This window comes from Cuculus canorus, chromosome 21 (genome assembly GCF_017976375.1).
Source record: "Cuculus canorus isolate bCucCan1 chromosome 21, bCucCan1.pri, whole genome shotgun sequence".
Taxonomy (NCBI): domain Eukaryota; kingdom Metazoa; phylum Chordata; class Aves; order Cuculiformes; family Cuculidae; genus Cuculus; species Cuculus canorus.
Genome location: NC_071421.1, coordinates 273,753 through 286,217, shown reverse-complemented (window position 1 = coordinate 286,217; position 12,465 = coordinate 273,753). Strand labels below are relative to the sequence as shown.

At 41.2% G+C, this 12,465-nt stretch overlaps 1 protein-coding gene across 4 annotated transcripts in view; it reads right to left on the bottom strand.

The window, feature by feature from the left end:
- Positions 1-12,465, bottom strand: part of RERE (arginine-glutamic acid dipeptide repeats) — a 232,565-nt gene that overhangs the window by 142,699 nt on the left and 77,401 nt on the right. For all 4 annotated transcript variants that reach the window (XM_054085460.1, XM_054085461.1, XM_054085457.1 and 1 more), the window contains exon 2: positions 11,221-11,685. In XM_054085460.1, the coding sequence (XP_053941435.1) occupies positions 11,221-11,539 (319 nt within the window). In that variant the 5' untranslated portion in view covers positions 11,540-11,685. The remainder of the gene's footprint in view (positions 1-11,220; positions 11,686-12,465) is intronic.

The following is a 12,465-nucleotide window of genomic DNA, read 5'->3' as shown; positions in this document are numbered from 1 at the left end:
AAAGGTTCAACCAATTTGCTGTTGTTCACTGGAAACTCACAGGAGCATTCCTGATGCCTACACTATAGTTCTTATTTGGCAAATGATTTTACTATTAACTGGTATAATAGTGAATCCATTTTCTTTAAGGGGTTTTGCTGCTGTTTAATAGACTGTCAGTCCAATTTAGATTTCATCTATTTAAACTCATTCAAGCCTGGCTCCTGATTCCACAATAAATGGAACATATTTCTATTCAAGAAAATTAATGACAGCTAATTGTAGTCCACAGCTCCCAATTTTATAAAAGTGGCTGCTCTGCAGTTCAGGCACTTGGCTCCAGCATTTCCCACACCAATTATTTTTCTGCACTTCTCATGCATGCCCGCACCACTACAGTTCTTGCAAGATGCATTCAGACACACTTTGTCAACAATTTTGATACAACATCTTATAAAAAGCAGTAGTACCAAAAAATGCCACAATGAAAACCAAGACTGTGTAGATGCTGAGCCCCTAACTCACACTCGTTAGTGTCCTCCTGTCTTAGAACTGGTTTTCTTTTTCAGTTAAACACATGAAAAAGGAGGAGAGGTGGAAATAAAGAGTGCAGACCACTATAAAGTGCAAGTAAATAACCAGCCTGAGAGCTCCTTCTTCAGCAAAAGACAAGCTTTACTGCAGGCATGCCATTTAAGACAGTCTTTTCTGCTCTTTTAAGGTCACAAACTTTGGCTAGAGGTGTAATGTTTGCTCCTAACACTTCTCTGATATTGCACAAATGCCTGGGCAGCCACTGTCTCAAACCTGATCTGGACGCACTTCAGTCGCTCTGCACGGCCACTCATTTCTAAAGTACTGGGGAAGACAAAAGGTGAGCAGCACCACAAATGTACCACATTGCTACATTACCTCACTTCTTTACACATCCTTAGTTCTGTATCTATTAAAAATTCCTTAATGCACAAATTACAAAATATTTGAAGAACAACAGCTACAGATAATTTCTCTGAGACCTCAAACACAAGCATTAGTAATAAGCCTTAAGAAACAAAGAGAAGAAGCTGTCAAAGTCTATGTGGAACCAAATAACCTCCACAATGTCTTGCAACAGAGCAGGCACTGGGCCAATACACACAAAAACCTGAAGCGGAGAAGGGATCAGGATTCTAAATCACTTAACGTACAGCATCTTCCTTCTCATGACTTTTCATTCCCATGTTTCCAAGGTTTGATAATGAGTCAAGGCTAATATTAGAACTAAATCAATAGCATGGAATTCATAGAATCATAGACCAGTTTGGGTTGGAAGGGGACAGGGACACCTCCCACTGGATCAGGCTGCTCAAAGCCCCATCCAACCTGGCCCTGAACACCTCAAGGGATGGGGCAGTCACAACTTAGAATCATAGAATCACCAGGCTGGAAAAGACATCTTGGATCATCGATTCTGGAGTTGGCCCATGAAACCATACTTGATTTGGAAACCAGCATCTTGACACGGCTTTGAGTTTAAGTTCTTTTACTGGACCATGCCTAACTGTAACTCCATGCTCTAGCAGGCAAAACAAGCACACCAAAAGGACTTGGAAGAGAACATTCTTCTATTCCCAAGCCTATCACAGACAGCAAATGATTGCTTAACTTCTCTTTCGGCTGCCCTGCTGATAATTACAGAGCAACACACTACAAAACCTCATCAAAATAGGAATGGGCTTTATTTGTGTAGCCCTCAACTAGAAAAATATTACAGCCACTACTGCTTCCTTAGCAACCAGTCTATCACCTCATCTTCCCGATTAATTAAATGGGGAGGGTAACCCATTTTTTTAACTGCCAGCACAGCCCTGAAGAGTAACACATGTTCAGAAGGGGGGAAACTAAATGTGTCGCTTGGGTGAGGATGATTTTCACAGAACATTATTTCAAACACGGCAGTCTGTGGCTTCCCAGTCTGCTGTGATGCAAATGCAGACGCTTCTGTCAGGTAAGAGATGTGACATTCTCCCTAGTGTCTGCTAACCTGACACTCACCTACCTGAAAATACCTAGCAGCTCTGAAAAAGTATCTGTATTTTAAGAAAACATGGTTTTTTTATTAAAAGAAAAATATTTCCTATTGTTTATTTTATACAGAACAAGTCAGTGCAGCAGCTGTACAGCAGATGTGTATTTACTTTATTCAATACTGGTATGTCATCTTTTTTCCTGTATTTTAAAGCACAGTGATCACGCCAGTACGCTGGTCAGCTGCTTAAATAAGAAATGCCCATTTCAGGATAAAAAAAACCCAACTTTCCTCACGATTAAGAAAAACAGAGGAGTAGAATCACCACAGTAAACACAGAAATATAAATTTTCCAGATAGAGGAAAACAAATATGCTTCATGTTTGGGTATATTTCTTTCCTAAACAAACAATTCAAATGAAGAAGTCTCAAATCTATATCAGTTTTCATGTATATCTCACAACTCCTTTTACAGGAGGGCTTTGGACTGTTTTTGCTTTAAATATCTTCGCTGCTTTTCGCAAAAGCATCCATAACACTTTCTGGTCTTTGAAGATAAAAGACAACTGCATAGATCCATTCTTCCTGCCAATGCTGAAACAAAGCAAAAGTATTTCCATTTGTAGCTCAATTTGCTCAAAATGCTTCTTTACAGCAATACAAATGCTTCTTTAGAGCAACACATTATCTGCTACCGGATGCTGTTAATTCAAAACTATCTCTTTGGGACAAAAGGAAAACCAAACAGGCTGCCCAAAACTTACGATATTGCAGGAAAGTGTAATTCAATGACCCATTAGAAGATACCCAGTTACAGACAAACACCTTCTCAATACAGCCCATCAAGCAGTACCATGAAAACACAGATAACTGCTAAAGGAGAACTTGTTTTTATCAATTGTCAAGTTGTACTTATTTAGCCTCCTGCATTTTCTGTTCCACCTGGACACAATAACCAACAGCAGTCTCACTGTAATGCACTCTTCTCCCAGCCTGCTCAGCTGGGGCACTGAGGGCAAACCTGCAGAGAAACACCTCCTTCACCTATGAACCTCCTTCTCCATCCCCCTCAAACACCTTTACAAGATATTTTCACACAACCTGTGCTCCAAAATGAAACAGAAAAGGTCAGTCCCGGGATCAAACTCTGACAGATTAAATTCTACTCCCTCCCCCAATTTATCAGAAAACTCTCCTTCTGGCAGAAATTCCTATGTGACCTGGGAAGCCGCAGCACTGCTCCCAGTACAGAAGCTAAAATGAGGGTTCATTTTCTGCTTACACAGGCATTGCCATTATAATCAACCACACACTCCTCTATCTAATGGTCCATGACAGACGTGGCAACTTCACAGAGCAAAAGAAAAAGGGCTGATAATTCAAACACTGGAAGTACAAACTATTTTCACTGAAATAAACTGAGGACAAGCCATGAACAACAACTGAAACTCCACTTGCACTCCTTGAAAAGCACCATTTCGAGGAACTGCTTCCCCTTAATCTAATTTTTCCACTTCACACTCACTGTGTTTTTATTTCAAGATTTCCATCTGCCTGATTTCCCGACGGCACGCTGCACTCCCCACCCAGGATTAGTGTTCGCCCAGGTTAAAATCTCTCTCCATTTCACATCCTCTGCAAAAAGAATTCCCCCATGCAGCCTGCAGAATTGCTCCTACCTGTGTTCCACCATTACCCATGGCGGTCAAAGCACAAATTGCCAACAATAACTGTTGCAGTCACGCAATTACAGCAGAAGGGTGTTCACGCAAAGTTCCACACGCATCCTATAACAGCTCCAAACCAACACAGTTTGACAAGGTCTTTGCATTCCACATTACGAGCTTCTCGGGGAACATTACGAAGTTTTTAGTACACAGCATATGAGCCCAACACAAAAAAACCCCAAGACTGTGCTTGTAACTCTCTTAAACAAATCAAGAAAATCAACTCTGATCACTTTTACAATCATTCTCTTCTGAGCTGAGACAGAGCCACATACAGTGCTGCCACTGTTCATAGAATCCACAGATCATTTTCTGAATATGAGCTCGTTTCAACTCTGAAGATTTAGTGGGAAGAGAACAGGGGAAAAATACACATCTCCACGACAAACTTGGTGAATCCGTGCAACACGGACACAAAACAGGCTGTCCAAAGACCTCCTGAAATTAAAATTTACACCTGAAGAAATAATTTAGTTACTTTTCCTCCTTCTGCATAAAACTCAAATTTTAAATCTTTCCAAAGATTAATTAACTTTTTTCCCCCTACCAACTTTTTAGCAGCCTAAAAATCCCTTGCTGAAACTTCAAGGTTTATAGTAAAAAAATCTTGTTCGCATTATACGTATTTAATTCTGGCACAGCCACCCTCCTCAGCTGGTAAAGCTGTCAGAATGAATACAGGGCAAAACCTAGAAGAATGACAAACACATGGGTCAATGTCAACGCACACCCACCACTGCCAGAGCATGAGCCAAACACCTGCATTTCAAATTGCACCAACATTCAACCCAGATACCAGTACAGCACTTATTGATACAGAGAGGGGAAGCACTTCGGCTTGGGTTTGGTTTATGTGTATTTTTATAAAGCTGATGGAGATTTCTAGACTAAAACAACCATTTCAGTCATTTCCTCAGTTACAACGATGCAAAATATCTCGGCACAGTCATAATAAAATGAATGTTTAATGATTAATTACAACATCAAAAACTAAAGCTTAGAAATTTGGAAGCCCTAATACCTGCTCAATAACAAAACTGGCAGCGGATTTTAAGATACTGAGAAGAAATCATAGTCTGACGAGATCTTGGGTAAACAGTTCTGGTTGCACCGGGACTGGAATTCCATTGGCCACACTCCACGGGACAGACTTTGAATGTCAGATCCTCAGATTCACACCAGAGATGTCTGACTATCTTTGTTACTGTGACAGTGCAATAACCCAACACGTGCAGGCTTCTAACCTCAGTCACTGAAGACTGCAAACTGTTTCATAGCCTACGGAGTGCTCCCTTTTAAAAACAGCCACATACAGAACACATCGAAGTGAAAAGAATGTAAGATCTCACTTTGACGCATTTGGTGACAACTGAGCAGCAGTGTTTCACAACAGTGCATTCACCCTGCAAATCCTGTTTCTCTTTCCTTCTCCAATGCCCTCCAGATAATTTGTGGAGGCACAGTTTCTCCTGAACAGTGCTCAGGGACACAAAATTAGCAAACCTGTGAAGTAACATCAACCTATAAATCTAGAGAAGTCAGTACTTGACTATGGTTATATTTCCCAGTAGCAATATCTCACTTTCATCCTAATGACGGTGATTTTCCATACCTTAAAAAAAAAGGCAACTAAACCCCAAAGTCCCACAGCTGCCCCATAGAGTGACTGCCTAAACCATCTCCAAGTGCAGACACACTCCTACTTCTTCGTATACTAGGCCAGATATTCCAGGATGCACATGAAGCTAATTCTGCCTCTTTCTCTGCACTATATCAAACCACATTTCCCATATCTAACACTGCACCTCTTCCAGCTTCACACAGCTCTTACAAGACCTACAACAGGGGCTCTCACACGAGCTCTCCCAAAGCCATCTGTAGAACTATGAATTTTCCTAATGCACTACTCTCCCTACAGAAGCATTTCACCTTGTGTTACCTCATGCTCATTACTCTTGCTGATGTGCTGTTTATATAGCTACTGATGTCACTGTAGAAACAGATCCCCATAAATCCTTTTAATACCTGCAGATCCATTTAAATGTTTCTACGTAGGTAGAGCAAACACTGTCCTTATCTCCAGGTGACAAAGTCATCTGTTCTCCCGAGGCTCCAAATCAACTTAAGACTTTCATCCAACAAAGTTCTTCCATACCAGCATTTGAGGTGCCACCATGATGGCATTTCAGCAGTCTGCCCAGGAGCAACAATGCCCTCAGTATGAAGCTTTGTGGCTTTAATACAGAAAAGCCCTGTCCTGACTTGTTGATCAGACTGAGAGTGAGAGGAGGCAGGGACCACACAGCTCCCTCCAGCAAGGAGGGTAATAAGGAGTTCAGAGAACAATAATCATATCAGGCAATACATGCATCCACATCACCTACTATTATTTTGATGCAGATATTCCTGCAATGTATCTTCTCTGGGATCTTAATTCATTTACTTTCTAAGAGAGATTTACTGAGATACTTAAAATCTCCATGTTCAAAGGCAAGTTGAAGATACACAAGAAAAGTACCCCCATACACCAGGCCCTTGTAAGACTTATTTAAGCATGTTGCTGCCCTCCAGTACAAGGATGGAAGAGTTCTCGGGAACAGCGTGTCTTAGTTTAGCCCTTAGCTGGCAGCCAGACAGCATATGGTCGCTTTGCCATCCCCTGGACTTTGGAGGAGAATGGGAAAAGGAAAGGGAAAACTCGTGGGTTGAAATAAAAACAGTTCTAATAAAACAATAAGGGAGAGAGAGTAATAATATAATAGCCTGTCCCAGACAGCAGCAGTCGAAAGGCTGCCCCAAGCATTGACTGCCATATAGTGGACACAGCAGTTCCAGCAGGCATGGAGGTCACAGCCAGTGCAGACATCACTGAAGATGGAAACTGAACCTGGAGCACCAGCAGCTGGACTCTTAGAGCAGCAACGTTGAGACCAAGTGAGACACCAAGAGAAGGGCATCCCCAACAAACTTTCCGCTTATAAAGGGAGTGTGATGTTTGTGGTATGGAGTACTTCTATTAGCCAGTTTGGATCTGCTGTCCTGGTTCTGCTCCTCCCAGCTTCACAAACTTGCTTACTTGTAAAACACAGGAACCTTAAGAGAGCCCTTTGTTTCTTAGCAACAACTAAAAACATCAGTATTTTTCAGCTTTCCTGTACTAAAACCTAGAAAACAGCAGCTCCTGGAAAGAAAATGAATTCTATCCCAGTCAAGCATAAACCAATGTGGTTACGAACATTTTACGTGCGCTGTATCCAAAATGCAGCACTTGCTGAGAAGAACATCAACTCTATCTGAGCCAACTCCGTTCCAGTTGAAACCAGGACACCTAACTTTCATTACACAGGCCAGCAATTTCAAGGTACTGACAGCACTATTTGTTTTCCATCACATAGCGCTCATTTCCTCTTCCAGCTAGGCAAGTCATTCTCTTAACAAAATACCCAAAACAGGGCCTACACACAAGCTGCTCAAACGCTCAGCAGTGTCTGGAGTAGCCTTACACATGGAAAAAGCCTGGACAGCTGCTCCAAAAGCACCTTAGCAACACAAGTCAGTACGACACATTGACAGCCGTCTGACTGACAGCACTTCCGTACCTTCTCCTATATGGAAAATCCTACGCAGAGATCAACCGTCTAACCCAAACAACAGATGTAGTTACCAAGTCTGGTTTGTACCACCAAGAATCAAAGCATTCAGATTCATTCTCAGTCTGAAAGTGAAAAAAGGAGAACTACAGAAACCCATACTATAAAACAAACCAACCAATTTCAGAGTGCATCTGATCAGAGCCATGTATTAACCACACCACACATGCATACAAAGGAAATCAACCCTTCAAACCATGCTGGATTCTAGGATAGAAAACAGATGGAAATTCAGCAATAAATAATCTAACTGAATCTAAAAGGACAAGAAAAATATCTCAGTCTGGATGCACCACCTTGTATCATCATTACTTTATGGTAAGGAAGCCCATGAGCAAATCTGAAGACACATTGTACAATAAAAATTCGTGTGCTACCACAACAGTCATGTTGACAAAAGCAAAGTAAGAACTGGGAGAGAAAAAGAAGAAAACAAACCCAGCAGATCAGTCTAGGAAGGAAACGTGAGGGAGGCTGTGGAAGCCGAGGACAGATGGGGAAGTGGGACAACAAGCTTTTAGCACAGGACTGTGTGATTTCCAACAAAGAAGAGAAGATTAATTGCATGGTGTTGTCTAAGCTCTACTCAATAAATTTTAACACGTGGTTTAGAGCTATGCATACATTCATTATATGTATGCGAATTAAGAGCAGTATTTATATAGTAACAATGTAGTGTAACCTTTCATCTGAAAAATTCCAGTGATCTTGATTATCTATTTATTTACAGTTTATTTGCTATTAATCAAGTAGAGCTGAGCTCAGCACAGATAAAAAGCAATATTAAGGGTTGGATTAAGTACTGTACAGCATTGGGGTAAATATAGAATGAAATTTTAACCTTCACAGAAAGAAAATGCAGACCTTTAGCATTCAGCTGTATCAGATAAGAGTATTTAAGAGAGTCAAATGAATAGAAAGATTTCCTTTCCTTAATGCCTAGAAGATGCAAGCCAAAAACAGCCATCCATTCTACACACACCTTTAATTTTCATCTTTCTAATCCTTGCTGTGCAAGTCTCATTAATTAAACACTGTTAATCTCTTAAATTTTATGTATCTGTACCCGTAGCTACATCTCCCTGTCTGTAACCCAGTTGTAAGACAGAAGGCAAAGACTTCCTTCTCCAACAGAAGCTAAAATTGCATTAGAATATACTACACACCAGAATGTGCATTCAAAATCTCACTCCTGTTAAGAAATTATGTTTAAAAAAAAAATTTTAAATCAGTGTAAAAAGATAAGGAGTCAATTAAGGTTTCGACCAGGCTCACGTCCCTCTGACAATGAACCAATGGCTAATGTGTGCTCTCAGACAAGGACAGATGCCAGTTTAAAAAAAGCACAAAGAGCAAACTAAACAGAAACTGTTCAGTGCCCGGATGCACATCTTATGCTGATTACTACTAATAAAATGTTAAATTTAATAAGCAGATTTTACAAACCAGGTGTAAAACCTTAATTATCGTGAGTTCTGTGGCTTCCCTTGCTAGTTCACTGGATAACCTAACTCCAGATCAGAAACAACCCACCTTTCTCCACCCCTTTTTTCACACACTGCAAAAGAGATAACAAAGCAAAAAGAGGTAAGCAAAGAGAAAACAGAGCAAGCTGCCTGTGGCCAGCACTAGTTCTAGTCAAGACTGAGCAGAGCAGCTTTCAAACCCAGGGCAAGCGCTTCCAAACCCTGCCCAACACTACTTGGATATGGAGGAATTGCTCGCCAAGCAAGTGGCTCCCTTACCATTGCTTCTGCAACCACCAGCACCAAAATGAGTCTGAAGAAGTACTCAGCCTGTCAGGGATGATTGTTCTCCCACACTAGCAGCTCCTTTAAGTCCCTAAGTCCCATGTGGTAACTGGCCAGCATGTACCGAGTGTTTGCTGCATGGGGTTCTCCAACATCTGTGCCATAACTGAGGCTTTACCTGGCAACTCCCTGGTGCGTAACTGCTGGCAAGTGTGAAGGTACATAACACAACTGAAGCTCTTGCCAGTCTGCACATAAAGACTTCTCTTCTGAACGGATACTCTTGCGAAAAAGACAGTTTAACCAATTCAAGCTCCCTCCACACCACCAGCACTTATAGGCTCTCTCCCCTTCTTTGAGAATTATCTAGCAACGCTGCAAAATGTTTAACTACAGCTTAAACTATGTTTAATTCCTGCTGTCCTGCAAACACATCCCTATCCCAGTACTGCTACATCAGAGGTGCTACAAGCACTGCACCTACAGATAACGAATGCTAATGCTCCTCCATCCTACTACACGACAAAACTGAGATCACAAACTGATTTTCCATCTCAATTTTAAGCAAAGCCTTCTTGTGCTACAGCCAGCGTATCGCATTGTGCTGCTGGGCCCACACAACAGCTGCTCTTAACAGATTCCAAATTATTTTTCATCTTCTGACACTGAAAGTAACATTGCCACCGAAGATGACTTTTGTGCAGTCTCCCTACTGCTACTGCTCAGCAACAAATATTAATCAGCTACAAGCGCGAATCAAGGGAAAAACATCTTTTGAATGGGTTGAAATTATATTTGAAGCATTTCAATAGACAACCTATCTGACAAACAGAACCAAAGTGGAAACAAACTTGCAGCTTTCACATGGAAGAATAAGTATGGAATGCTATATCTCCGAAACCAGGAGAATTCCAGCCTATCTGTATCTGTAGCCGATGCCGCCCACGCACACAAGGAGCACATTAGAGCATTTACAGTAATTGCCACTGGATAGAGCGCCTAAAACATTTACATCTGTACTCATACAATGAGATTTTAGTAGCTGAGATATACAGCACCTCATGGAAAAATCAGACAAGATTTTACCTCATTTGTTTCCATGGTTTTTAGTTTGAATCCATCTCTGTTCTGTTCCAGCAGTAGTACCACAGCACACTGATCGTTTTACAGAAAAGTAATATAAAACTACCAGAGCCCTTAAGCCAGTGCTCTGAACAGTGGAGCCAAACGTAACTACTCCTTGTGGTGAAACAAACAACTGCAATCAACACTTTCTAAATCCTGCTTAGATGAACACAGAAATTTCTACTCAAAAATGAGGACTAGAGCTAACTGAATAATAGAATTTTCAAGTGCCATTTAATTTCAAGAAGAAGCTGGCAGCAGCTACAGGTCAAATCTTGAAGCCTTACATGGAATCCTAAAAACCTTATGTGAGCTTGGCAGTAATGAAGTGTCACATCCAGAGCACACTGCAAGCTTCTGCTTCTGTCCCCAAACCAGCCCAGACACTTGCTGGCACCAATACTGCTTTGACCAACAGCCAAGCTGCTGTGCATAGGCATTAACCAGCTATTAGCAAGGGGGGTGAAATCAATGGTCTAACTAGTATGAGATCTTAGGTCACCCCATTTATATTGCACAGACAGAAGACAGGAGAGAAACTCCATAAAGAAACCACAGATTCACAGAAGAACTTGTCCGAAAGGTTGGACAACATCCCACCTAGTCAAATCTCCAGCTCAGATCAGGTTTCATTTCAAAGTCAGAGCAAAGTGCCCAGGGCTTTATCCAATTTAGTTCTAAACTTCCCAAGGACAGAGATTCCACATAACACACAGATTATTAATGTAAAAGCAGGAAAAAGAGTGGCTTTTTTTTCAAAGAGAAGCTAAGTTAATTCCAACAAATCAGATATTACAAGATACAGTCAAAAACTTTAGCGTGCGTATCTGTATTAACCTACAATGGAAATGTGGCAACCTGCCCCTAGGACAATCATAATTTAAATTAACAGCTAGCACACTGTGCTGTCTGCTGCCAAGTGACTGGTAGCTCTGGTGCACAATTACTTTCAATGGAAACAAAACGTAAGAGTTTCTTACCTCCAGGCCTGTAAACAACATCATCCTCTGTGATAAAGGACGTTATTTCACCGTTGTCTGTTCTCTCATATCGGGACTTCTTCTTGGGAGGTTTCTTTTTGCTTTTCTTTGTGGACTCCTCTGTGGTGGCACTGTTGTTGTCATTGTCCTCATCTTCACTGTGGTCACTTTCTGCATAATTCTTGGCGCCTCCTTCCAACGTACAGCTCCGTCGAGGACGTGAGTTCTCATTCTCCCTCGCCTTGTCTCTCTTGTCTCGTTCCTTATCCCGGTCTCTATCCCTGTCCTTGTCTTTGTCTTTTTCTTTGTCCGCTGTCATGATTCGCCACGTGCCTTCTTCTGTCCTCTCACGGCTGGGCCTCCGTGAAAGGTAGACAGTGAGCCTGGGCTTCAGTCTTCTGAATTTCTCACTCAAATCCAGGAAAAATTCAACCACTCCAACAACCCCAAAGTTTTAAAAAGGTTCTTGACGAGGTAGAGGGGGAAGAAAGAGGGGAAAAGCCCATGTTAATATTCAAAATGCTTTCAATTTCTGAAAGTAAACACAACAAACAAAGAAAACCCCATATCCTAAAGCATTTCAGTACACAAGACAACAAAATACAAGCTGGTCTTTTGAAGCCTTCGAAGAAATGATAACTTAAGTGCCTGTAAAATGTTTGAAAGCTGTCTCCACCCTCCAAAAGATCTCACAATTCTTTAAAAATTCTTTTGTTCACTACAGAACTATTAGTTCTGGGATGGGAAATGCCCACTGAGACTACATCTCATTTTATACCTGAATAAGAAGCACGCCAGTGCAACAAAAACATTTAAGTAGAGAAAAGTGAAAAACTGGAAGAGTCTACAACATTTTTTTTTCCTCGAAGCAAATGAAGTCTAACAAATGGCTGTGTCGTTTTCTGTCTCAACACTACCAGCAGCGCATGTCCTACAAAGCCGGTACTGAGTAAAGAATGCCATCTGCCACTCCAGAGCAATCTGTTAGGAAGTCTTCCCTTTACCCTGTTTTTCCAAAAATAGAGCTAACCTGTAATCCACAGATTAGAGGAATTAATTAATTAAAACCAAACCACAGCAGTTACAAGTGCTCTAACAAAATCTGGTTTTCCACGTATCAAAATCACAACCTTTCATGCTTGCTTCAACAATAACAGAACACACAGAAATGGATTTTGTAACTCATCACCCTCACACCATTCAGTTTCCTGCTGGGAAACAGGAAGGGAAGAGATAACCTTATGT